Source organism: Erinaceus europaeus, chromosome 17, assembly GCF_950295315.1.
Source record: "Erinaceus europaeus chromosome 17, mEriEur2.1, whole genome shotgun sequence".
Classification (NCBI taxonomy): domain Eukaryota; kingdom Metazoa; phylum Chordata; class Mammalia; order Eulipotyphla; family Erinaceidae; genus Erinaceus; species Erinaceus europaeus.
In genome coordinates this window covers 13,494,684-13,521,578 of record NC_080178.1, presented here as the reverse complement: position 1 = coordinate 13,521,578, position 26,895 = coordinate 13,494,684, and the positions used below count along the sequence as shown (strand labels likewise).

The following is a 26,895-nucleotide window of genomic DNA, read 5'->3' as shown; positions in this document are numbered from 1 at the left end:
TGTTCTCCCCAAGCTCCTTTCCAATAGCTAAGTTTCATTTAAATTAATTAATTATCTAATTAATTAGTAATAGAACACTACTTAGCTATGGCTTTGGTAGTTCAGGGGATTATACCTGGAACCTCAGATCCTCAAGCATGAAAGATTGTTGCACCCTTATGATATCTCTCTGGCTCAAGTTTTATCTTTTTTAAAGTTTTGCTTTCTAAACTTTTTATAAGATAGGACAGAGAGAAACAGAGAGAGAGAAGGGGGAGATAGAGCAGGGGAGAGAAAGATAAACACCTGCAGACCTGCTTCACTATTTGTGAAGTGACCCCTCCCCCAGTAAGTGGGGAGCGGGGTTCAGACTCTGGCCCTTGCTTGGGCTTGGTAATATATATTTGCTTAACTGGGTGTGCTACTGCCCAGTCCCTCAAGTTTTATTTTTTAATGGATACCAGTAGGATGAGAACACACTCATATGGTGAAGCAGGTCTGCAGGTGTCTTTCTCTCTCCCTCTCTGTCTTCCCTTCCTCTCATCATTTCTCTATATCCTATCCAACAACAATGACAGCAGTAACAACAATAATAATGACAACAATGATAAACAACAAAGGCAACAAAAGGGAAGGAAAAAAGTGGCTTCCAGGAGTAGTGGATTTGTGGTGCAGGCACCAAGCCCCAGCAATAACCCCGGAGGCAAAAAAAAATCTGCTGATCTTATTTTAGAGATAGTGTCTGTTATGTGGAATTCAAATCATTCACAGAATCATAAAATATCAACTATTCACTAGCTGTCTTTACTGACTTACACATTTTCAACCTGACCTTTCTGTGAAAGAAGTCTACCTTTAAATTTATTCCAACAATGAAGGACAGAGTTTCTCAAAAAGAGAGTTCTGAGGGTTAGACAGGAATGGAAGAAATTTAGTTTGTGTCTTTTTACCTTAATGGAAAACAAAACGGGCTTAGTAAAGCAAAAAGGCTTTTGATTAGAAAGACTCAGAATTGAATTTTGATTTATCCAGATTTTAGTTGATTGATCTTTAGCAAAATAATTAGACTCTTCAATTCTTGTTTCCTAATTTTGAGCACTTACTATCAAGCATTCATTAATAATGCACACTTATCTGTGTTAAGTACTTATTGGTTATTTATTGATATTGTGTGCTTATTGTATTGAACATTTATTGTATTTACTGAGATTTAGAACACAGAGTACATTTAATGCAGTTTGCACACAGAAACAAAAACTCACAAATAAAACTTTTCATTGGATTATGTTAGCTTTGTTTTATTCATGTTTACATCATCCTATAAACAGGATAACTAAAATATATATAAGACAAAGAGAAATTTTGTTCATGAATTTTCTATATGTTATGTGCTGTGGAGACAGCACATAACATATTAGTCACAGAAACTATTCAGTAAACAATATCATCATGATCATCACCACAAATAGCATCATATTTAAATTTACTTTATCTTTTTTTTAACTATGAGATTTTTTTTTCCTTCCAGGATTATCACTGGGTCTTGGTGCCTGCACTCTGAATCCACTGCTCCTAGCAGCCAATTTTTCAATTTTTTTTTTGGATAGGACAGAGAGAGAAATTGAGAGGGGAGGGGAAGATAGGGAGAGAGAAAGACACCTGCAGACCTGCTTCAACATTTGTAAAGCTAAAGCCTGCAGGTGGGGAGCCAGGGTCTCAAACCGGGATTCTTACAGGGGTCCTTGTGCTTTCTACTATGTATGCTTAACTGCTGGGCTGTCCAAAGTATGAGGTATTGATAAGAGTAATTAAAGTGGTTTGAAAGAGAAAAAATGAGTTTGATATCATACTGATACTTTTATTTGTTTGAAAGACTTACTGATAGGTAATTATGGCAAATATATTAAATTTTTTTTATTGCCGTAGTAGTCTATAGTCTTTAGCTTTTATAGTCTATAGCTTTAGTCTGATATCAAGTCCTGAACACATAACAAATGTACTGTCAGCATCACATCTAGTTTGAGTCCCTGGGTGGGAGTCTCTTTCTGGAAACACCTTTCTGAGCTCTTCCCTGGAATCCCATCTCTGTACAGAGAAAGGTCATTAGTCTCTGACTCTCAAGTCTCACCTCTCATTCTTCCAGAGAACCAGATGAAACAGGACCCACCATGAGGATTTTTGAATACGTTCTGCTCAGTCAGTTCACAGTTGTTGTGACCAGTTCCCTCATTTGTAAGTGGCCATGGTATCCCAGAATAGAACATTGGTGATGGGCTAGCTTTTAGTGCCCAAGATGTGGTCATTGGACCAAATAACTGTCTTTGTTGAGATAGCAACTCACTGTGGTACACTCTCTACTTGTATCTGGATGCCATTTATGACAGACATGAATAGATGTGATGCTGGGGATGGTGACGGTCCCCCTGTGATCATGGTTAGTGAAGGGCAGTGGTGGGTGATCTTAACTCCTCTATAAGGCTGAGCTGTTCCCACTCTTCCCTGTGCTTGTGACATCTCTGAGGACTGTACAGTGTCTGGGCAATTGCCATTGATCTCATTTTTCAAGTGAATTAATTCAATTTAAAGACATATATAATGATTTTCCCTGTTTTACAGATAAGGCAGGTAGAGAGGTGAAATAGCTTGCTTATGTTTACAAGGCTGGCTGGCTTTGAAAAAGATGAGAATTCAAACATATTTGACCTTAAACTTTGACTTGAAAGCATCTATTTTCAAAACTCTAAGGATTTCATAATGGCCACAGTATGGGCCTTTTATATAATGAAGGGTTTGATTGTTTAATAAGCTTTATGATACAATCCTGCTCTTTTTGAAAATTTATTTTGTTGGGGAAATAATGTTTTTTTTTTCCTACAGGTTGCCTGCACTACAAATCCACTGTTCCTGGCAGCCATTATTTTTTCCATTGTTTTTGTATAGGACAGAGAGAAATTGGGAGTGGAGGGGAAGGCAGAGAAGAGGAGAGAAAGATAGACACCTGTAGATCCGCTTCAGCACTTGGTTAGGGGACTGCCCTGCAGGTGGGGAACCGGGGGGGGGGGGGGTTGAACCGAGATCCTTGCATCAGTCCTTATGCTTCAGACTGTGTGCTTAATCTGCTGTGCTACTGCCCACCCCCTGGGGAAAGAGTGTTTTAATAGATAGTTGATGATACATTGATACAGTTTCTTACTTGCCTTTATGTCCCTGGTAATTTCCTCTAACAATTACTTTGCTATCAGAATCTTCTTTTCCTTTGCCTCTATTATACAATTTAAAAGTACAGATACTGGGAGTCCAGAGGTAGTGCAGTGGATTAAGCGCAAAGCTCACGGACCTGCGTAAAAATCCCTGTTCGAGTCCCTGGCTCCCCACCTGCAGGGGAGTCGCTTCACAAGCGGTGAAGCAGGTTTGCAGGTGTCTTTCTTTCCCCCTCTCTATTTTCCCCTCCTTTCTCCATTTCTCTCTGTCCTATCCAATAACAACAACAATAATAACTACAACTATAAAACAAGGGCAACAAAAGGGAATAAATAAATATTAAAAAATCTTTTAAAATGTACAGGTATTTTTCCACTTTAATTCTGTAGACATCATTACTCATGTTTCTTGCACTCAGTTCTGCTTTGACTCTTTATGCAGACAATTGTATACTGTAGGGAATAGTGAAAATGTCACTTGTAAAACTTCCTTAAGTAGCCTGGGAGGTAGCAAAACAGGAAGAGGGTAGGACTTGCAAGCATGAGGTCCTGAATCTGATTTCCTGCATGGCTACCTGCCTCTAAATAAGTAAAGGAAGAAATAAATATTTAAAAGGTACCTTTGGCAGTCAGAAACAGAGCTCAACTGTTAGGAGTGTGGAACATACCTGAAGCTGTCCATTCAGTTCTCTGGTACTGCTTATACCAAAGTACCTCTCTGGCATCTCTATCTATTCACTTTGCCTGATGTGAAACTCTCCAACTCATAGGATAAGATAAACCTTTAAAAAAGCATCTTTCCCAACAACAAAAGTCCTGGACCAGATGGCTTCACAAACGAATTCTACAAAACTTTCAGGAAACAGTTAATACCCATACTTCTTAAACTATTCCATAAGATTGAAGAAACAAGAATACTCCCTTCCACCTTCTATGAAGCCAACATCACCCTGATACCAAAAGCTGATAGGGACAGAACAAAAAAGGAAAGCTACAGACCAATATCGCTGATGAACATAGATGCCAAAATATTAAACAAGATCTTGGCCAACTGGATACAGCTACATATCAAAAAGATTGTTCATCACGACCAAGTGGGATTCATCCCAGGAATGCAAGTCTGCTTTAACATCTGTAAGTCAATCAGTGTCATTCACCACATCAATAAAAGCAAAGCCAAAAACCACATGATTATCTCAATAGATGCAGAGAAAGCCTTTGACAAAATCCAACACCCATTCATGCTCAAAACTCTACAAAAAATGGGAATAGATGGGAAATTCCTCAAGATAGTGGAGTCCATATATAGCAAACCTACAGCCAACATCATACTCAATGGACAGAAGCTGAAAGCATTCCCCCTCAGATCGGGTACTAGACAGGGCTGTCCATTATCACCATTACTCTTCAACATAGTATTGGAAGTTCTTGCCATAGCAATCAGGCAAGAGAAAGAAATCAAAGGAATACAGATTGGAAGGGAAGAAGTCAAGCTCTCACTATTTGCAGATGATATGATAGTATACATAGAAAGACCTAAAGAATCCAGCAGAAAATTACTGGAAGTTATTAGGCAATATAAAAAAGCATATTTGTGTACAGATGCTGTCTTTAGTATTATCTATCATAAGTATATAAGAAATTTTAAAAATGTGGTGGGAGAGTAATTTTTATTATTTATTTATAAGAAGGAAACACTGACAAAACCATAGGATAAGAGGGGTACAACTCCAGACAATTCCCACCACCAGAACTCCATATCCAATCCCCTCCCTTGATAGCTTTCCTATTCTTTAACCCCCTGGGAGTATGGACCCAAGGTCATTCTGGGATGCAGGAGGTGGAAGGTCCAGCTTCTGAAATTGCTTCCCCGCTAAACATGGGTATGAGCAGGTTGATACATATGGTGGGAGAGTATTTATAAATCTCTAAGCTGAGGGAAATAAGAAGTATACTGGGCTGGGAGATAGCATTATGGTTATGCAAAATGACTTTCATGCCTAAGGTTCTGATGAGTATGCCATCCCTCCATGAGTTTATGACATCTTGAGGAAAATTACTCTGAATAGGGTACTGGATGTTCCAAGTTTAATAAAATCAGGAGAGAAACAAATCTCTTTAAAATATCACTAGCTTCACCGTCTCCTCTGCTATCATATTTATTTATTTCCAGTTTTCATCTTCTGATCCCAGAGCTTTTTCATGACACTTTTTACTTCTGCATTTCTGAGAGTGTAGATTAAAGGGTTCAACATGGGTGTTACTATGGTGCAAAATATAGTTACAGCTTTGTCAGTGGAGAAGGAAGTCATAGGTCTGAGGTACAGATAAGTACAAGGTACGAAGAATAAGATGACCACAGTGACATGGGAAGCACAGGTAGACAAGGCTTTGCGACGGCCCTCAGCACTGTGCTTCCTTAGCGAGCGTAGGATAAGAAAATAAGAAGCAACCAACATAGAGAAAGTAAGCAAACACATTGATCCACTGTTAGCTGTGATCAGTGGTCCCAAAACATGAGTGTCTGTGCAGGCCAGCTCTAACAGAGGCATTAAGTCACATAGGAAATGGTCAATGACATTGGGACCACAGAATGGTAGCTGGACCAAGAGCAAAATCTGGATCCCTGCATGGAGAAACCCTAAGATCCCAGCTGTGACCACCAGGAAGGCACACACTTGTCTGCTCATGATGGTCATGTAGTGCAAAGGTTTACAGATGGCTACATAGCGATCATAGGCCATGGCGATTAGCAACACAATCTCAAACCCACCGATGAAATGTTCAGAAAAGACCTGAGTCATGCAGCCATTGAAGGAGATGGTGTTCTTCTTAGAGATCAAGTCAAACATCATCTTGGGTGCCATGACAGAGGCATAGAAAACATCCAACATGGACAAATAAGACAGGAAAAAGTACATGGGAGACCCCAGAGCAGGGCTGATAAAAATAGTCACCAAAATGACTGAGTTTCCTGCCAGTGTGATCAAATAGGAGATTACAATCACAACAAGTAAGAATTTCTGCAGTACTGGGTTCTGGGTCAGGCCCAGTAGGATGAACTCAGTTACATTGTTAACCCCCATTGATTCTGTTTGGGTTGTGAGTACATAGTCCATCTGCAAAGATCACAGAATTTCTTAGTAATATTTTAAGTTAGATACTAAAATTGACATCAACCATTTAATTATGTTGTGTGACACAGGTGTACCCACACCATCCACTTGCATTTGTAATTTTGTAGCATGCTGTAAAAGTGAAAGAACATTAAATTACTCTTTGTTATAATAATGAGTGGTGACAATACACTGGAAATACTGCAGTTAAAGCAGTGTTATAAGAACTATTAACTTCCGGAGTCGGGCGGTAGTGTAGCGGGTTAAGCGCAAGTGGAGCAAGCGCAGGGACCAGAGTTAAGGATCCCTGTTTGAGCCCCTGGCTCCCCACCTGCAGAGGAGTCGCTTCACAGGTGGTGAAGCAGGTCTGCAGGTGTCTATCTTTCCCACTCTCTGTCGTCCCCTCCTCTCTCCATTTCTCTCTGTCCTATCTAACAACGATGACATATAACAGCAACAATAATAACTACAATAAAAAACAACAAGGGCAACAAAAGGGAAAATAAATAAATATAAAAAATTTAAAAGAAGAACTGTTACCTTCCAGTTGACTTCCTGGCTGTGTTCTTAGTTCAAAGAATCTCACACCTGCCTTTCTTTGTGTTTTGAAGATAAATTTCATTATTTGAGCTGAAACTTTTCAATCCACATGAATAGGACAGTCACTTGAACACAATCCCTCTCTCTCTCTCTCCTCCCTCTCTCTCTCTCTCTCTCTTTTCCAGAGCACTGTTCAGCTCTGGCATATGGTGGCTTAGGGATTAAACTTGGGTTCTCAGAGCCTCAAGCCTGATAGTCTTTTCATACCCATTAAGTCATCTCCCCAGCCCCAACACAGTATTCTCTTAAAAGTCAGTTGTGTATATCAGACATGAGGGTCAAACCTTATTATGGGGGCGGTCAGGTGATGGTGCACCTGGTTAAATACACAGGTTACCATGCTCAAGGACCAAGGTACAGGCTCCTGCTTAACACCTGCCAGGGGGAAGCTTCACAAGTGGTGAAGCCAATACTTTAGGTGTCTCTCTGTCTCTCTACTCTCCCTCCCCTGTCAATTTCTCTCTGTCCTATTTTGATTCATAGTGCAGGCATCAAGCCCCAGTAATAACCCTGGTGGAAAAACAAACAAAAAGGTAATTTAAAAACAAACACCAAAACCTTATTATTTTTATACTAACTGTGTACATGTAGTGTGAGCAATTATTCTGTTAGTGAATGCTCCTGCTGACACAGAGAGCTGCAGATGTAGCTTTTTCCCCCTTATAAAATGATAAGAGGCTGGCGGTAGTGTAGCGAGTTACGTGCACATAGTGTGAAGCTCAAGGATGGTTGTAAGGATACCGGTTTAAGCCCCCAGCTCCCCACCTGCAAGCGGTTGCTTCGCAAGCAGAGAAGCAGGTCTGCAGGTGTGGTGTCTATCTTGGAGATTTAGCCGGTAGTGCAGCGGGTTAAGCGTGCAAGGACCGGGGTAAGGATCCCCGTTGGAGCCCCTGGCTTCCCACGTTTAAGGGAGTCATTTCACAGATGATGAAGCAGGTCTGCAGGTGTCTTTCTCTCCCCCTCCCTGTCTTCCCTTCCTCTCTCCATTTCTCTCTGTCCTAACAACTATGTCAATAACAACAATAAAAAAACAAGGGCAACAAAAGGGAAAATAAAAAAATAAAAATGATAAGAAATCATATTTATAACAGCTCACTGAGAAACATTCACTCTACAGCTCTAAATCCTAGTTCTGACTTATTATGACACTCACTCACTCTTTCATCTTATTTGGATGAGGACATGTAAGTGGTACAAATTTCTGTGATAACTTGTCTATATTTCTTAGATGAATAATCTGTGCTATTGGTCTTTCTTCACATTATAGACTAATGGCGTAGATTAAATATATACCAGAATAAGGATGTAAATTAACTATGTAATCATATTCACTTGTTATTAATGAAATGAGCAAGAAAATTCATTGGTTTGTTTTTTACTGAGAAGATATAAATGCTTGTCAGAAAATATTGACATAAAATTTCCTTTCTAGCACAATGTTAATAAATTAAAATGAACTTGAATTTTTCATAGCTGTTTGGTAGAAACAGTGAGTATATAAAAAAGTATTTTTAAATGGATTAGACATACTAGATTTTAAGAAGCTTAGTTTTTTCTTCTCTTCCTCTTTTCATTGTCTCTTTCAATAAATATATCCATGTACATTTGCACAAATATTTTCTGGTCACAGAAGTCAGTATCATGACCTGTCAATTTCACTAAAAGTGGCAGAGATATCTTTAGTTTCAGAAAGTTCAATTTATTACTATCAGCAACTCTTTTGTAGATGATGATAGCATATCAGTACTCTAATCACAGTGTGATTAACTTACTCACAGTGACATGGAAATAAGGAAAGGAAAAAAGAATCTGAAATTATTACTAATAAGAATTTTCAGAACTTAGCTACATACTAAAACATACATATTAAACATGATAGTATGAGAGTGATTATTTTAGTTACTCCAGTTCTTGTCTGGAAACATTACAGATAGTGTGTTGTCTAGTGATATTTTCAAGTCACGTGTCCAAATGCAATTTTAGAGGAAAATATTAACTTTTAAATCACAGATTCAAATGACCAAATAAGTCTCAGTGAAAAGAGTGTGATTAAATTATCAATTAAAAATATGGAGAAAGAGATTTAGTTATCAATGACCTACATCTAGTAGGCTGTGGATTCTCTAGCTTTTAGGCTGACCCCAGGCCTCAGAGCCCAGGCTGTAGAACTACAACTAGGTTCTTTGACTCAACAGATGGTTTGCTGGACTTCTTACCTTTATAGACAGACCTCCCAGAATTGCAATTCATTTTAGTTCATTTTGCTTCCTACTATCAGCAGGATTTGTTCAGAAAATTAAGGGTTTTCAGAAAGGTAACTTCCATTGCTCTAGAAATTATTTGCTACTCACTTTTGTGGCTTCTTATGAAAGTGAGAAATTATCTTCAACATAGATTCTTTTCAAATTTCTTTTAACTGTAGAAAATATGAAAATGAGAAAAAATTCTTTAAATCAGGAATACTATCATATGAAACCTAAATATGTTTAAGCAAATCAGTCAACTCATTGGACATGGTTTTCTCAAATCAGTAATGTCAAATATGCTTCCTGAATAGATCATCAACAATGTGGGGAGATCCAATGCTGTTCTTGGCTTTAGTTTTCTAACTCAAAATGAGTTGGAGGCAGTGTCTCCCAAATAAAGTTTCAGGTTGCTGATATATAGCTAGACTGCTATTATATATTCACTCACTGGGATTTTTTACTTCAGTGAAAACTCTTAAAATAGACCCAAAGCAAAAGATTTGGTAATGCACTGATCATCTTAAGCACTCAGAGATTTTTATAATTGTCCCTGTTGTAATCTTTATTGAAGTTACTAGCCAAGGCCTTTGATTTTCTCCCACTTGGCATCTGGTATCATAATTAGAGGCCAGTTTTAGAAGCCCAGCTAACTTTGGCTGAACACATCTTTTGGCTGAACACAGTTATTGATTGGAATAAACTTTGGTAAAGTAAATTAGAAAGCTTCAGTAGAGGTCTTTGAGACTCATCTTGACATTGGTGAGCCTGGACTATAGTATAATTTTCATCCCAAATCAGAGCACTCCTTGCTAGAATGGGTGGGGGAATAGAGTGGAGGCCTTAAGTCATTTGTTACACAAAGCAGAAGATTGATATGTAGATAATAAAAGGACAGACCATAGTATCAAGGAATACAAGGTGGAGAGCAGGAGTTGGCTTAACGTTTTAAGGAATGCTGGCCTCCTGGAGGCAGAAAAATGCAGTGTGCTTTGTGAGGCAGGGAGTCTGATAAGATGAGGTAACCCTTGGAGTCCTTGTGTCCTTCCTTGCTTGACCTCTCAGTAGAGAGAGAGATTGACAGGATAGACACACCCCTCAGGTCAAGCCCTGCTAAGCTCTACCACATCCTCACAATTTCCCTACACTGGGGGGATGGAGATTAAAGTCTTGCTAGTGGTCTTGGTGCTGCAGCACATAATTTGAAGAGGGAGAACTTCATTCTAGCAGTGGATTTGAATATAAAGAGTGTTCAAGAATATTCCTGGGCAGTGGCGCACCTGGTTAAGCGCACACACTGCAGTGTGCAAGGACTCAGGTTCGAGCCCCCTGGTCGACACCTGCAGGTGGAAAGCTTCACGAGTGTTGAAGCAGTGCTGCAGGTGTCTCTGTGTGTCGCTCCCTTTCTGTCTCCCCCTTCCCTCTCAATTTCTCTCGGTCTCTATTCAACAATAAATAAATAAATACATTTTTAAAAAGAATATCCCTATTGAGGGTCAGCAATATAGCTGGCTCACTTGGGTTTTGACTACATTGCCATTGTGGGTATCTAGGTTCCAGCCTGGCCCCTACCACACTGAAGGAAATATTGGTGCTATGATATCTTTGTCTCTGTTTCTTTCTGCCTCTCTGTCTCTCTAAAAAAAGTCATCCTGGAATAGTGATGTTCCAGATATGACCAAAAAAAAAATCTGATTCAAATTCATAATGAGGGTAGAATTTTGACTGTGATAACTCATTGGTGCTTTTGGTAGGAATGGGAACTTTGTTCCATGTGTAACAGGAAAAATTGTATTTTATGATGTGCTGGTATAGTGACTACTGTAATCCATATTGGATATAGACTATTTTTATCCATATTTTAAGAACTGGATATATTTTAGGGCTCCTAACATTGCCCTAGGCCCTAAAGACTCTACATGGCACTTTATATATATCAACTCTACAATTGTGTACTTCTCAAGAAAATTGATCTAGGTAGGTTAATTGACAGTTACACATTTAATGAACAAGCAACGGGAATATATTACTATAAAATAATTTACATTTTTTTGTCTCAGTTCTGCAATCATAATATTTATTTATTTATTTATTTATTTTTCTTGCAGAGTTATTGCTAGGACTCTGTGCCAGCACTACGAATTCACTGTTCCTGTGGCTTTTTTTTTTTTTTTGATAGGATAGAGATAAATTGAGGGGGAAGGTTAGAGCACGAGAGAGAAAGATAGACACTTGCAGACCTGCTTCACTTGTGAAGCGCCACCCCCCACCCCACACACACCCCACGCAGGTGGGGAGCCTGGCGTTCAAACCTGGATCCTTGCATGGGCCCTTGCACCTTGTATTACGTGTGCTTAACTTGTTGTACCACTGCCTGACCCCCTCACAAGATTTATTTATCTTCAATTTTTATCTTCTGCCCCCAGAGTTTCTTCATAACATTTTTCACCTCTGCATTTCTGAGGGTGTAGATTAAAGGGTTCAACATAGGAGTGATTAGGGTGCAAAACACAGTCACAGCTTTGTCAGTGGGTAAAGAAGTCATGGGTCTGAGATACAGATATGTACATGGTACGAAGAATAAGATGACCACAGTGACATGAGAGGCACAAGTAGACAGGGCTTTTCGTCGTCCCTCAGCACTGTAGCTCCTCAGGGAGTACAGAATAGCGATATAGGAAGCAACCAGCATAGAAAAAGTGAGTAAACATAGCGACCCACTATTGGCAGCAATCAGGGGCCCCAGTGTGTGAGTGTCTGTGCAGACTAACTCCAGTAGAGGTATTAAATCACACATAAAATGGTCAATGACATTGGGGCCACAGAAGGGTAAATGAAGCATGAACAACAGCTGTATCCCTGCATGTAGAAACCCTAACATCCCGGACATGACCACGAGGAGAGCACACACAGGGAGGCGCATGATGGTCTTGTAGTGCAAGGGCTTACAGATGGCCACATAGCGGTCATAGGCCATGGCAATTAGCAAAATGATCTCAGCTGCAGCAAAGAAATGCTCAGCAAAGAGCTGAGTCATGCAGCCACTGAAGGATATGGTGTTCTTTTCAGAGATCAGGTCAAAGATCATTTTGGGTGCTATGGAAGAAGAGTAGAAACCATCTATAATGGACAAGTTGGAGAGAAAAAAGTACATGGGGGAACCCAGGGCTGGGCTGATGAAGATGGTGATGGCGATGAGCAGATTACCTGCCAGTGTGATCAGGTAAACAACTAAAAGGACAGCAAACAAGAGTTTCTGTAGTTCCGGGTTCTGGGTCAGTCCCAGTAGGATGAAGTCAGTTACATTGTTCATCTTTTCCATTGATTCCACTGGAGTTTCAGGAATATGATCCAGCTGCAATGATCACAGTATTACTAAGTGCTGATGAGAATTCATAGTCAATAGGGACCTATTACATTATCTTTGCTGTCCTGCTCACAGGGGTTCCCAGAGTAACACCTTCAAACAAATGTTACTTTGTATATAGTTGTAAAGGAAAATGGAAGGTGATTGAATTTATTTTTAAAAGTTTTATACTATCTTTATTGATTGGATAGAGATAGCGAGAAATTGAGAGGAGGGAGGAGATAGAGAAAGAGAGAGACAGAGAGACACCCTCAGCCCTGCTTCATTTGCAAAGCTTTCCCTTTGCAGGTGGGTGCTGGGGCCTTGAACCTGGGTCCTTGCACATTATAACATGCCACCACTCAGCCCTGATGATTAAATTTCTCTGTGTTCATATTAGTGAAATAGTGACAAAACCCTTAAAATGGCAGCATAAAAGTGAGCTGTATGTTTGAATGTATGTATAGTGAATATTAAACTTTCTTGTTCTCAATTTTTCACAGATATCTTGCTTTCATTGTAAACTAACCCCGTCAACCAGAAATTACTTTGAAGTTTTAATTACATACTAGTATGAATATTATAAGTAGGTGAGCACTGTAATAACAAATATGTTTCAGAAATAAAATTACCTCATGTTACTATAATATATGTAACCCTGGTATATTCTGGAAGCTATTGCGTTCCTTTGTGTTAAATAAATGTACAGACTTTCAGAGGGTGTCTGTGTATTGTGATAGAAATTTCATATATATATATAGAGAGAGAGATAGATAGATAGATAGATAGATATAGATATCCATTGTTTAAAAAAATTTATTATCTTTATTTATTGGATAGAGACAGCCAGAAATCAAGATGGAAGGGGGTGAGAGAGACAGAGAGACAGCTGTCACACTGCTTCACCACTTGCAAAGCTTTCCCCCAGCAGGTGGGGACCAAGCGCTTGAAGCCAGGTCCTTGAGCACTGTAACATGTACACTCAACCAGGTATGCCACCGCCTGGCCCCAGACATCCATTTTTTAAAAAGCTTTGGGTAATAGTGGTGTGGGGATTGCACCTGGGGCCTCAGAGTCTCAGACACAAATCTTATGCTTAACCTATATGCCGTCTGCACTGCCCTGCAACTATATTTTTGAGTCATCGAGGAACGCCACTCTGCATGCCTGGTTTTTATATCAGGCTCAACAAGAACTCCCCATTTCATGGGATGTACCTCATGTAAAAGTTCATGAAACACTCTCAGCATTTCTTTGAAACTGCTCTTTCAGCAGAGTAAAATAATGCTGTATAGAATAGTGATTTGGATGTGACATTTAATCCACTCATATTTTACCAAGAGAATGAAATGAGTATTGAAGTTTTCCTGTGTGCTTCACTGAGAGAGCAGAACCATTAGGATGACCAGTCATAGTACAATTTTCCTTTTTGTTATTGTATAAGAAATTAAGGAAAGCCATGGCTAGTTGATGGAAATACTAGCTTACACAAGAATAGATATGTTTCATAATGTGTTCATGGATTTCCCAGAGTTAGTATATATTGCTAAAAAGATTGTGAGGCAGGCTGTCTAGTTTGGGGAAAAGAGAGAGAAGGATCACATACATCATTGTTGCCAAAACATTTGTTCTGAGACATGCAGATCACCTAAATACATTAATTCGTCTCTACCCTTAATAACATTAAACAAATAATCACTCCTCCATTTCTTCCCCCCCCTCCTTTTCCTCCTCTTCCTCTTCTTCCTCCCCCTCCTTTTCCTTCTCTTCCTTTTCTTCCTTCCCGTCCTTCTCCACTTCATATTCACCCATACTCACCGATTCTGGTCTTAACTCATTGTCTGTGTGTTCATTCCATAACACTCAAGATAGTGGCGACTTTAATTATGAGTCAAAATGAAGAGACAAGATGGCTAGCGTAAGACACCTCCCTGTGACTTGACACAGGGCCTACCCACCTTCGTTCGTATAAATCACAAGGACTAGGTCAGCTTGTATAAATATGAATTGGTCAATCATAGATGCTGGGGGCTGCACAAAGATGTTTAAAAACATGAATGCCTCTCACTTCTGAACAGTCTTACTTTCTGCCCATGCTGCTTGTATCAAAGGGATACTACTTTTTTTTTGTCCTTTTCTTTTTTGCCTCCAGGGTTATTGCTGGGGCTTGGTGCTGGTTCCCTGGAGCTCCCCCACCCCCATTTTTTAATAGGATAGGTCAGAGAGAAATTGAGAAAGGAAGGGAAGATAGAGAGGGAGAGAGACAGAGAGACCTGCAGATCTGCTTCACCATTGTGAAATGAGCCCCCTGCAAGTGGGGAGCCCAGGGGAACTGGGATCCTTGCTCAGGTCCTTGTGCCTCATAGGAGATACTATCTTTTTAATGATGTTTTCTTTTCAAGTCCTTCTTGTCTCCTTTCTTTTCCCAAGTAAACACAGTTTCCATTCCTTGTAGAGTTTGGAGTTAGATTTTTACCCACTTCCTGAGATCAAATCCACAAGGTGGCTTTAGTGCCTTTTCTAACTAAATCTGTATTATTTGCCAAACCCCAAAGGGCTTAATGTATTCTCTCTCAGAGATTCTGAAGAATCCCCTAAGCTAGTCAAAATATAATTGTATTTATTACTTCTGCTTATTTCTTCCCTTTTGGTTCTTTCAAAAATACTTTTATTTTCCCCAAAATATTTCTCTGCACAGATATTAGCACTGGGACCTCTCAGCATCAGTAATGCTGAGGAAAAGGTACGTTAGTTTTCAGGAAAGCCTAATCTATGTTGTTTCTCTGCATGCACTGAGATGTAAATGTTAACCACATTGTTTTATATTTTTCAACAGCCTCTTATCTAGAAAGGCTACTGTGATTTGTACTCATATTTTCATGTCATTGTGCCCAAATTTATCTTCAATTCACAGACTCTAAACACAAAAGTAAAATCAGTGAGAATAAACTGGCTAACTTGAGTCAGTCTTCTTAAATTCGGAAAGTTTTCTTTTTCACTCACCTGGATCTAGTTGATTGTATATCCCTCAGATTCTAGATGGAGACCAGTCATTGATTTCTTCCCCTTAAGGCATGGGCATACAGTTGCAGATAGACTCTATGAAGGAACAGTGGGACATGGAAATTATTTCAACTTTAGACAAGTCTCCCAATTTTGGACTTTTAAATAAAAGTTATTTTGGTATGTGTTGCTAGTCTGGATTTACTCAGAATAAGGCATGTAACTTGGACACTTCTATAATTCTAGAATTTTCTTTCTTGGTTCCCTATGAAAATATAAACTCACATTCAAAATAGATTTTTCAGGTCTTAGAAAATGTTAAATTCAAATTAGGACCAAAAGGAACAATGAAGAATTATTTAAATTGCAAAGTATTAAGGAGCCAAAATATGCATATATATCAAGCCTCACTGGTTAGACACTTTTTTTAAAACCAATTTGGCCAGATTATTGTTTCTCAGGATTTTACTTGATTGGTGTAGACAGCCTTCTTTTTCTCCCTAGCTAAGCCCTCTTTCTAACACACCCTAAATTCAGTACTCTGTCTTCTAACAAATCTCTCGGTGGCCAGTGGCTCTGCAGCTATGATTTATTTACATGTGCTGTTTTGTAGTTCTTCACTGACTCTGGAGAGTGTTTAAGTAATCTCTCCTGAAGTACTAGGAATGCACTGACCTCTGGGGTCCTCTGAGGATGAGTAATTGGCCCTGTTTACTGAAACTGAGGTCTTTCATTTCCTTTCCTTGGCACCAACAGCCAACAGTAGAGGCCAGTTTTAGAAGTGCTGTTGAAGCTGATGAAATCGTTTACTTGATAGTATGCTGCTGTGCCATGCAGACAGCCCAGGCTTGACTGCTGACCCCACTGCACTGAAGGAAGTTATGGTGCTGTGGTCTCTTATATTCTCTATCTCTGTCATTAGTCTGTCTCCAACTCTAAGAAAAAAGAAAGTTGAGCTTTGGATAAACATTTGTCATATACTGCTACTAGCATTCACATGCAAGGTGGTGACAGATTCATAATTATGGGAAAATTCTTAATTGTTTTTTTTTTTTGGCTCACTCTATTGTGAGTTTTAGTCTTCTATCAAGTTCTGAGAACATGAGAAATGTAAGGTCAACATCACATAACCTTTGAGTCCTTGGGTGGATATGTCTTCCTGGAAACACCTTTCTGAGCTCTTCTCTGCAATCATAACTGTCTAGAGAAATAAATCATTAATCTCTGACTCTAAGATATCTGTTCTCTTTTTTTCATAGAATCACATGGGGCAGGATAATAATAATAATAATTCCATCATTAATGAGAATGATTAATCATTAGTGAGAACTGTTAGTCAATTAATGAATGAATGAGTCTTTAATTGGGGGGGGTTAGTCATTTCATCTGAGTACAACTGTTTACATAGGGATACAGATCTCACATGCCTGTGATAGATGTCTGCAAAACATTCTCACCCCCGGTTTAAGTCCTTTTCTACCATTATGCACCTGGACCACAAAGCCCCCAGTCATTTCACTTCAGTGCCTTCCAGGTGTTCCCTCTTTTGATTCAATACACCAAACCTAGTTCACATTTTATTTTGTAGTTTACCTTATATCTTTGTTTCTTAAGTTCACCTGTGAGTGAGATCATTGTGTATTCATTCTCATTTTGTCTTATCTCATTTATGATTCGTTCAAACTATATCCAATGTGAGGTGAAGGAATTGGCTTCATAATTTTTAATAGTTGAGTAGTTTCCCATTATGTCTTTATAGCACAACTTTCATTTTTTTAAATTTTTATTTATAAAATGGAAACACTAACAAGACCATAGGGTAAGAGGGGTACAATTCTGCACAATTCCTACCATCAGGACTCCATATCCCATGCCCTCCCCAGATGGCTTTCCTATTCTTTAACCCTCTGGGAGTATGGATCCAGGGTCATTATGGGGTGCAGAAGGTGGAAGTTCTGGCTTCTGAAATTGCTTCCCTGCTAAACATGGGCATTGACAGGTTGATCCATACTCCCAGCCTGCCTCCATCTTTTCCAAGTGGGGCAGAGCACTTGGGGAAGTGGGGCTCCAGGACACATTGGTGGGGTTGTGTGCCCAGGGAAATCTAGTTGGCACCATGGTGGCATCTGGAACTTGGTGGTTGAAAAAGAGTTAACATATAAAGCCAAACAAATTGTTGATTAATCATGAACCTAAAGGCAAGAATATTGCAGATGAAGATCTGGGGACTCCATTTTGAAGATAGCTAGTAGGTCTATTTTAGGCATATTCCAAAGGCCCATGACTTCACTAGTTTTTGCCCGAGCCTGCCATCTGATATGCATGTGGACTCAAGTTATTATCTGGGGAGATGATGTCATGGCTGGAAAAAGGGCTAGAAAGCTGGATCAGAGTAGAGAGTAGCTCCCAAATATTGGATATTTATATAAATATTGTTGACTGTAAACCCCACTGATTTGATCTGGGGCCCATATTCAGCATAGGAGCCTATGTAACCTCTGCATCCCTGTAGGTCCAAGCTCACATTTTGTGTTCACGACTAACAACATTTCAAGTTGCACCAATTTCAGGACCCATCTTCCTCAGGTGGGAGATAGAGTATGTTATCCAGCCTCTCTTTGGAGGATGGAACATTCTCTATCATTGTTGATCCACATAGAGGGCAAGATCTTATGGGGGGCTCCCAAAGGGGTCGAATACATTGTTCCTGATGGAGATGACCATTGACAATTGAGAGAGGGATCTATTCGAGGTCTAGGCCCATGTGTGGGAATCCCAGGACGCTCCGACTTGGGCCCCAAAAGATGGGGTGGCCTGATAGTGACTAAAGAGTCATCATTGGGAGTCGGGCAATAGCACAGTAGGATAAGCCTATGTGGCACAAAGCACAAGGATCAGCATAAGGAGCCTGGTTCGAGCCCCTGGCTTCCCACATGCTGGGGAGTCACTTTACAAGCGGTGAAGCAGGTCTGCAGGTGTCTGTCTTTCTCTCCCCCTCTCTGTCTTCCCCTCCTCTCTTCATTTCTGTCCTATCCTACAACAACAATATCAGTAACTAGAACAATAAAACAACAAGGGCAACAAAAGTGGATAAATAAATATAAAAAAGGAAAAAAAGAAAGTTTAAAAAAATAAAAAAAGTCATCATTAGTGTAATGGCATACCTTTCTTTTCCACTCCTTTGTTGTTGAGTAGCTAAGTTGCTTCCAATTCTGACTATTACAAATTGTGCTTCTATGAACATAAGTGCTCAAAGATATCTTTGGATGAATGTACTTTTGTCTTTTGGAAATACCCCCAGGAGAGAAATTGCTGGGTTATAATGTAGGCCCATTTCTTTTTTTTTTTTTAAATTTTTTTAATTGATTTAATTATGATCAACAAGTCTGCTAGATAAGAAGGATACAATTCCACATAATTCCCACCATCAGAGTTCTGCATCCTGTCCCTTCCACTGGAAGCTATCCTATTCTTTATCCCTCTGGGAGTATGGACCAAAGATCTTTATGGGGTATAGAAGGTGGGACATCTGGGTTCTTTAATTCTTCTCCACTGGGCATGGGGATTGGTAGGTTTTTCCATACTCCCTAGGCTCTGGGGAGGTGGAGTTTAATAGAGTTATCTGCCCGAGGAAGTCAGGTTGGCGTCATGGTAGCATCTGCAACATTGTGGCTAAAAAGTATTAAGGTATAAAGCCGAAAAAATTGTCTAATCATCAGGTAATAATATAGAGATGAGATTTGGGGTCTCCATTTTGGAAAAAGCTGGGAAGTCTATTTTAAGTATATTTCAAGGGGCTCATGACTTCAGTAATTTTTGCCTGAGCCTGACAACTAACATGCAGCTGGGCTAAAGGTATTGTCTGGGGAGATGGTGTCAGAGTTGGAAATTAGACTAGAAAGCTGGATCAGGGCAGAGAGTAGCTCTCAAAATATGGGGAAAGTATATAAATACCATTAACTTTGACCTTCATCCATCTGACCTGGGGCCCATATTCAGCACAGGAGCTTGCATTACCTCTGCATCCCTGTAGGTCTGAGCTTGCATTCTGTGGTCAAGGCTAGGAACATTCTAGGCTGCACTCATTTCAGGACCTGTCTTCCTCTAGTGGCAGAGTATGCTAAGCCAGCCTTCCTTTAGAGAGTGGGGCAATCCCTACCATTGTTGCTCCACATTGAGGGCAAGGTCCCAGAGAGGCCCCCAAGCGGGTCCACGATGCTGTTCCTGATGGAGATGACCAGTGATGGTGTAAAGAAGGACCCATTTCTAGAGTTCTGAGAAATTTGAAGACTGTGTTTCCAGGGGTTAGACCAATTTGCATTCCCACCAGCAGTGTAGAAGCATTTCTTTTCTCCTTATTTTCAACACAGTTGCTACAGGAATCATTACACATCAAGGGGAAAACTTTGGCAGAACTCTTCTCAATATAAACTTGTCTAACATCCAAATCTTTGATACATTTTACATTTTCATGTGTGTGTGTGTGTGTGTGTGAAAAATTTTGAAGGTTTGATTTCATTCTTCTCCACACTTCAACCCAGTTTCCCCCACAAAGTTTTGTTGAAGAGATTCTACTTTCTCCATTTAATATTTCAGGTCCTGCTATCAAAAAATTAGTTGTGCACTGGCATGGGGGATTATTTCTAGGATCTCGGTTCTACTCCACTGGTTTGTGTATCTAATTTTGTTCCAGAAAACCACAGTTCTCATTACAATAACCTTATGCTATAGTTTGAGATTGGGAAGTGTGATGCTTCCATTCTTTTTTTTTTTCTCAAGATTACTTTGGAAATTTTAGGTATTGTCTGATTCCAGATAAACTTCTATAGGTTTTATTTGATTCTCTGAAAGAAATCTGGAGGGATCTTGATGAGTATGGCAATAAGTCTGTATATGTCTCTGGGTAGAATAGACATTTTGATGAAGTTATTTCTTCCAATCCATGGACATTAGTGTCCAAACCTTCACTGAACCCATTGTCTTTACTAAGATAATATCTCACATTATGCTTTGATGTTGAATATGAATATTTGAACCATCCTGGTGCTAGGACAGATGATGGTCCCTCTGTGATCATGGCTGGTGAAGGACAGTGGTGGGTGGTCTTGATCCTCTGTCAGGCAGAGCTGTCCCTACTTTTCCCTGTGCTTGTGACATATATGAGGACTGAAAAGTGTCTGGGCAATTGCCACTGACCTCATTTGTTAAGTGAAATCAATCAATTTAAGAAAGTATGGTGATTTTTCCATTTCATGGATAAGAAGGCAGGTAGAGAGGTGCACATATAGTTTGTAAATAGTTTGCACATATTTACAAAGTTGGTAAATCTGGACAAAGGGGATAATTTGAACACACTTTACCCCAGAACTCTGATTTCAAAGGATTTATTTTCAAATCTCATAGAATTTCATAATAGTCACTATATAGTTCTTTTCTATAATCAGGATTTAGAGTTTTGTTTCATCCAATCTTGTTCCTTTTTTTTTTTTTTTTTTTTAGTAAATCACTACATTGGGGAGATAGTGATATACAGGACAGTTGTTGACATATAGTCATATAGTTATAATTTCTTCCCTCCCTTTTATGTTACTGCTAATTTCTTCTACAAGTTGTTTTGCTTTCAGAATACTCTTTATCTTTGCCTGTGTCTAAAATCGAACTTGAATGTACAAATGCTTCCTACTTTAATTCTGTAGACGTATTAGTAAAATTTCATGTGCTAGTCAATTTTGCTTTGAAACCTTTATCTAGACAGTTTTATACTTTAGAGATTAGTGACAATGTCATCTTAAAATTACCATCCTGGGAGTCGGGCTGTAGTGCAGCGGCCTAAGCACAAGGACCGGCATAAGGATCCCGGTTCGAACCCCAGCTCCCCACATGCAGGGGAGTCGCTTCACAGGCGGTGAAGCAGGTCTGCAGGTGTTTATCTTTCTCTCCTCCTCTCTGTCTTACCCTCCCTCTCTCCATTTCTCTCTGTCCTATCCAACAACGACAACAACAATAATAACTACAACAATAAAACAACAAGGGCAACAAAAGAGAATAAATAAATAAAATAAATATTAAAAAAATTACCATCCGGAGTCCTGATCTCTTGCATGGCTACCCCCTCTTAATAAAATGAAAAAGTAAATATTATTTTAAAAGTATCTTTGAGAAACAGAGATATAGCTCAACTGGTCCAGTGTGGAACTTGCATGCCTGAAACTTTCTAGTCAGTTCTCTGGCAATGCATGTATTAGAATGGTGCTTTGGCTCTTCTTTATTTGATTCTCTCTCATCTCATATGAAATTCACAATAAAATCTTTAAATAATTGAAAATACTTTTGTGTGCAAATGCTGTCTTTAGTTTTCTATATCATGATAAAAAAAGTTTTAATGCTGTGGTGGGAAAATTTGGATAAATGTCCCAACTGAAAAAGTATGCCTTGATAATTTTAATTTTAAAAGATCTCTTCCATAACAGACTACCCTTTTTATAGATGTTCAATTTTATACTGTTTAAATAAAGTTTTTCCTGTCTAAACTACTAGATATAAAGTGCATTTAAACACGTTGTTATGGATGTGGTTCAGACCCACAGTCAGGACCCAATATGATTCTTTTTGTTTGCCCTTGGTACTTTTTTCCTCATGTGTTCTTGCTTCCAAAATTATCAAAGTGTTTATTTTATGATTTATTGCTATAAAGAGTATTCAACCCAAATGGATTTAGATTATGTTAAAATTTTCCTTTGAAAAAAAATGTAGGCTTGCCAACTTTTTGTAACTCCTGAAACTTTGGCTACTTTAAAAAGGTATGCCAGCCCTCCATGAGTTTATAGGATGTTGAAGAAAATCAATCCAAATAGTGGATGCTTCAAGTTTAATCGAATCAGAAGAGAAACAAATCACTGTAAAATGTCACTAGCTTCCACATCCCCCCATTTCCTCCAATTTCAGCAGTTACTTATCTCCAGTTAACAACATCTGAAACATTGTCCCAAGTGTTTCTTCATGCTATTTTTCACTTCAGCATTTCTGAGCGTATAGATTAAAGGGTTCAACATGGGTGTTACTAGGGTGCAAAATATAGCTAATGCTTTGTCAACAGGGAAGGAAGTTGTGGGTCTGAGGTACAGATAAGTACAAGGTACAAAAAATAAGATGACCACAGTGACATGGGAGACACAAGTAGACAAGGCTTTGCGACGGCCCTCAGCACTGTGCTTCCTTAGCGAGCGTAGAATAAGAAAATAAGAAGCAACCAACATAGAAAAAGTAAGCAAACACATTGATCCACTGTTGGCTGTGATTAGTGGTCCCAAAACACGAGTGTCTGTGCAGGCCAGCTCCAGGAGAGGTATTAAGTCACATTCAAAGTGGTCAATGATATTGGGACCACAGAATGGTAGCTGGACCAAGAGCAAAATCTGGATCCCTGCATGGAGAAACCCTAAGATCCCAGCTGTGACCACCAGGTAGGCACACACTTGTCTGCTCATGATGGTCATGTAGTGTAAAGGTTTACAGATAGCTACATAGCGATCATAGGCCATGATGATTAGCAACACAATCTCAAACCCACCGATGAAATGTTCAGAAAAGACCTGAGTCATGCAGCCATTGAAGGAGATGGTGTTCTTCTTAGAGATCAAGTCAAACATCATCTTGGGTGCCACGACAGAGGCATAAAAAACATCCAACATGGACAAATAAGACAGGAAAAAGTACATGGGAGACCCCAGAGCAGGGCTGATAAAAATAGTCACCAAAATGACTGAGTTCCCTGCCAGTGTGATCAAATAGGAGATTACAATCACAACAAGTAAGAATTTCTGCAGTACTGGGTTCTGGGTCAGGCCCAGTAGGATGAACTCAGTTACATTGTTAACCCCCATTGATTCTGTTTGGGTTGTGAGTACATGGTCCATCTGGAAAAATCAAAGAATTTATTTTAAATTAAATATTGAAATATTACATCAACCATTTAGTTCTTATGCTGCTATATCTACCACCTCTATTTGTTTTGATCATTTTAGAAAACTATAAAAATTAATAAAACACCACAGTAAAAGCAGAGTGCTCTTAGGAATATTAAATTATGGCTGATTTTAAAACTCTTCTCATAACAATCTCATAATTGGCTTTCTTTGAATTATCTGTACAGTTGACCTTTCTTCACACATTAATGATGTGGGTTAAATATATAATCTTACAGATATTTTACAAATGGAATGAAATAAGCAAGAGGTCTCCCAAGTTTCTTACTCAAGTAAGATGATCTTAAATTTTCATTGCTGTATGGTGTAAACATTGACTATAGACAAGAATATTTTTACATGTTCTATATATGAATTTATAAGAATTAGTACATGCTAGTTAAGACATGCTAGATCTTAATAAGTATAATTCTTTCTTCCCGGCTTTCTCTTTTCCACAGTCTCCACCAATAAAGATAGCAGCATATTTTCACTCAAAAATTTCTGGACAGAGAAGTCAGCATCATAAGCTGTCAGTTTCACTATAAGTAGCAGAATCTTTAGCTTTCCTAAAATTCAATATTTGAGTTGTTTATTATCTGATGTTCACTCTTAGGTAGATGATGGTAATATGCTTATTTTCTTTAGTCAAATTAGTTCATAAACTTTTACTTCAAAAGGTGACATTCAAATCTGGAAAGGGAAATAATTTCAAATTATAACTAACAAGAATTTTCAGAATTGACTGACACTGTGAGAAATAAATATAAACTACAGTTTTATAAGAATAACTATTTTTTGCTATCCAGTCCTTACCTGACAACACTGTAAAGAACCCGTTGTCTATTGATATTTTTATGTCATTTGTCCAAATGTATTTTTAGAGAACAAGATTAACATTTAATTCATAGAATATGATTAGAAAATTAATCTCAGTGAAAGTAATGTGATTAAATAATTAATTTTAAATCTTAGTGGAAATCTTAGCTATTGCTGACCTTAATTTAGTAGACTGTGGACTCATCCTCTTCTGTCTGAGCCCAGTCCTCAGAGCATGGACCACAGAGCTGTAAATAGACTCTTTGAACTAATAAATGGTTTCTTGGAATTCTTACCTCTATATGGAGTTCTAGACTCACATATTTTTAATTCATTTTGCTTCCTATTGTTAATCAACATTTATTCAGAAAATGAGGTTTTTTTTTTCTTAGAGGGAACTCCCATGCTCTAGGAATTATATTCTACTCACCTTTGTGAATTGTTATGAAAGTAAAAACACATCTTCAAAATGGATTATTTTCAGAGGCCTTAGAACTGTATACACTCCTAGGCTGTAATGTACCCTGTTGAACACGCAGGTTACCATGCATAAGCTTCAGGTTCAAGTCTGTGGTCTCCATCTGCAAAGCGGAATGTTCTAAGGGGTGAAGTTGTATTACAGGTATTTCTCTTTATCCTTCCCCTTCCACTCTCAATTTATCTTAATCCTATCAGATAAAATAAAGAAAATAAAAAGAAGAAGGCAAAATATCTCTGCCAGGAGCTGTGGCTGTGTCTTGAAGGAACCACGCTCCAGTGATAACCTTAGGAACAGTTAAAAATTAAACAAAACAAAGACAAAAACAAACATAAACTGTATACACTCTAAATTGAAAAATAATGGGATTAGAGAAAAATTCTTCACATCAAAACGTACTATATGTAACCAAAAACTGTGTAAGTGAATCAAATTTAATTGAATGGATAAGGCTTTCAAGTCAATTCTGTCATATTTTTGTGTCCCAGAAAGACCTTGTGCAGTATGGAGGGACTCTTTTCTGTTCTTGGTGCTAGTCTTCTAATCCACACTGAGTTGGGAGCTGTCTCCCAAACAAATCTTTAGCTTGTTGATACATGCCTTTACTGCTGTTACTGACCTGAAGGTGGTTCACTGGGATTTTTTTTCTTTAATGACTCTGGTAGAAATTCTTTAAATAGACTTATGAAGAGCACAAGAGTTAATAGGCTTTGACTGTCTCAAGCACTCTGGGGATTCATAATTGGCCCTGTTGTAATCTTTGCTGATGCCACCAGCCAAGCTCTTTCATTTTTCTCACACTTGGTACGTAGAATCATCACTAGAGACCGCTTTTAGAAATGCAGCTCATCACGGAGAGAAATTGCACCCGTATGTCAACAACTGTACTGTGAACCGTTAGCCCCCTTTTCCCAATAAAAATGATAAAAAAAAAAAAGGGAGTTGGGCAGTAGCACAGTGGGTTAAGCGTACGTGGCGCAAAGCACAAGGAACCGTAAGCATCCCGGTTCGAGCCTCCCTTTCCTCACCTGCAGGAGAGTTGCTTCACAAGCAGTGAAGCAGGTCTGCAGATGTCTTTTTCTCCCTTCTCTGTCTTCCTCTCATCTTTCCATTTCTCTCTATCCTATCCAACTACAACAACATGAGTAACAACGACAATAATAACTACAACAATAAAACGAGCAACAAAAAGGGAATAAATAAAAATATTAAAAAGTGATAAAAAAACATAAATACACATAAATACAACTAAACTTTAGTTAAACACATGTCTTTGGAAATTGATAGGATGAGACTTGGGTAAGGCAAATGAGAAAACCAGGAAAGTTACTCATTTTGACAGTGGTGTGTCCGTACTAGGACATGGGGTATTCTTCTGACTAAATCAGAATTCAGAAAACCATTTCTCTTTGAAAGCATGACTGTTCTAAATGTTACAGTTACCTTAGAGTGAGAATGCCTTTTTCACTTTTTTTTAAGTTTTTTATTTAAAAAAGGATTAATGAACAAAAACATAAGGTAGGAGGGGTACAACTCCACACAATTCCCACCACCCAATCTCCATAACCCACCCCCTCCCATGATAGCTTTCCCATTCTCTAGCCCTCTGGGAGCATGGACCCAGGGTCATTGAGGGTTGCAGAAGGTAGAAGGTCTGGCTTCTGTAATTGCTTCCCCGCTGAACATGGGCGTTGACTGGTCGGTCCATACTCCCAGTCTGCCTCTCTCTTTCCCTAGTAGGGTGTGTCTCTGGGGAAGCTGAGCTCCAGGACACATTGGTGGGGTCTTCAGTCCAGGGAAGCCTGGCCAGCATCCTGGTGGCATCGGGAACCTGGTGATTGAGAAGAGAGTTAACATACGAAGCCAAACAATTTGTTGAGCAATCATTGATCCCAAGCTTGGAATAGTGGAGAGGAAGAGTTAGGGAGGTACTCACTACAAACTCTAATGTACTTCTGCTTTCAGGTATATATTTTGCAGTAGTTTATGGATACATGTGAACATAAGCTCTGTCTCACAGAAACTGGTGTATATCTAGGTTATGGGACTTTGTTAGAGAGTGAACTACCTGAGATGAAATTAGAGTGTACTATAAAAGGAAAGGTCTTACCCGAGTAATGAAGCCGAAGGGTTGTCATTCCACACGT

At 39.0% G+C, this 26,895-nt stretch overlaps 3 protein-coding genes across 3 annotated transcripts; all 3 read right to left on the bottom strand.

The window, feature by feature from the left end:
• Window positions 1-5,338: 5,338 nt before the first annotated feature.
• On the bottom strand, window positions 5,339-8,680 carry LOC103109996 (olfactory receptor 4C45-like). The gene is made up of 2 exons (XM_007519136.2): window positions 8,668-8,680; window positions 5,339-6,270 (listed from the first exon to the last, which is right to left on the bottom strand). Exon 2 carries the CDS (start codon window positions 6,263-6,265, stop codon window positions 5,339-5,341), a length of 927 nt encoding a protein of 308 aa, XP_007519198.1. The 5' UTR covers window positions 6,266-6,270; window positions 8,668-8,680.
• Window positions 8,681-11,161: 2,481 nt separating this feature from the next.
• Window positions 11,162-12,487, bottom strand: LOC103109906 (olfactory receptor 4C45-like). Its single transcript, XM_007519023.2, has one exon. It carries the CDS (start codon window positions 12,458-12,460, stop codon window positions 11,531-11,533), a length of 930 nt encoding a protein of 309 aa, XP_007519085.1. The 5' UTR covers window positions 12,461-12,487; the 3' UTR covers window positions 11,162-11,530.
• Window positions 12,488-22,449: 9,962 nt separating this feature from the next.
• Window positions 22,450-23,403, bottom strand: LOC103109994 (olfactory receptor 4C45-like). Its single transcript, XM_007519134.2, has one exon. The coding sequence runs from the start codon at window positions 23,401-23,403 to the stop codon at window positions 22,450-22,452; it is 954 nt and encodes a 317-aa protein (XP_007519196.2).
• Window positions 23,404-26,895: the final 3,492 nt, after the last annotated feature.

Bases quoted from the DNA above. Each gene is read 5' to 3' on its own strand.
- LOC103109996 (XM_007519136.2), bottom strand. From the start codon at position 6,265: ATGGGGGTTAACAATGTAACTGAGTTCATCCTACTGGGCCTGACCCAG.
- LOC103109906 (XM_007519023.2), bottom strand. From the start codon at position 12,460: ATGGAAAAGATGAACAATGTAACTGACTTCATCCTACTGGGACTGACC.
- LOC103109994 (XM_007519134.2), bottom strand. From the start codon at position 23,403: ATGGACCATGTACTCACAACCCAAACAGAATCAATGGGGGTTAACAAT.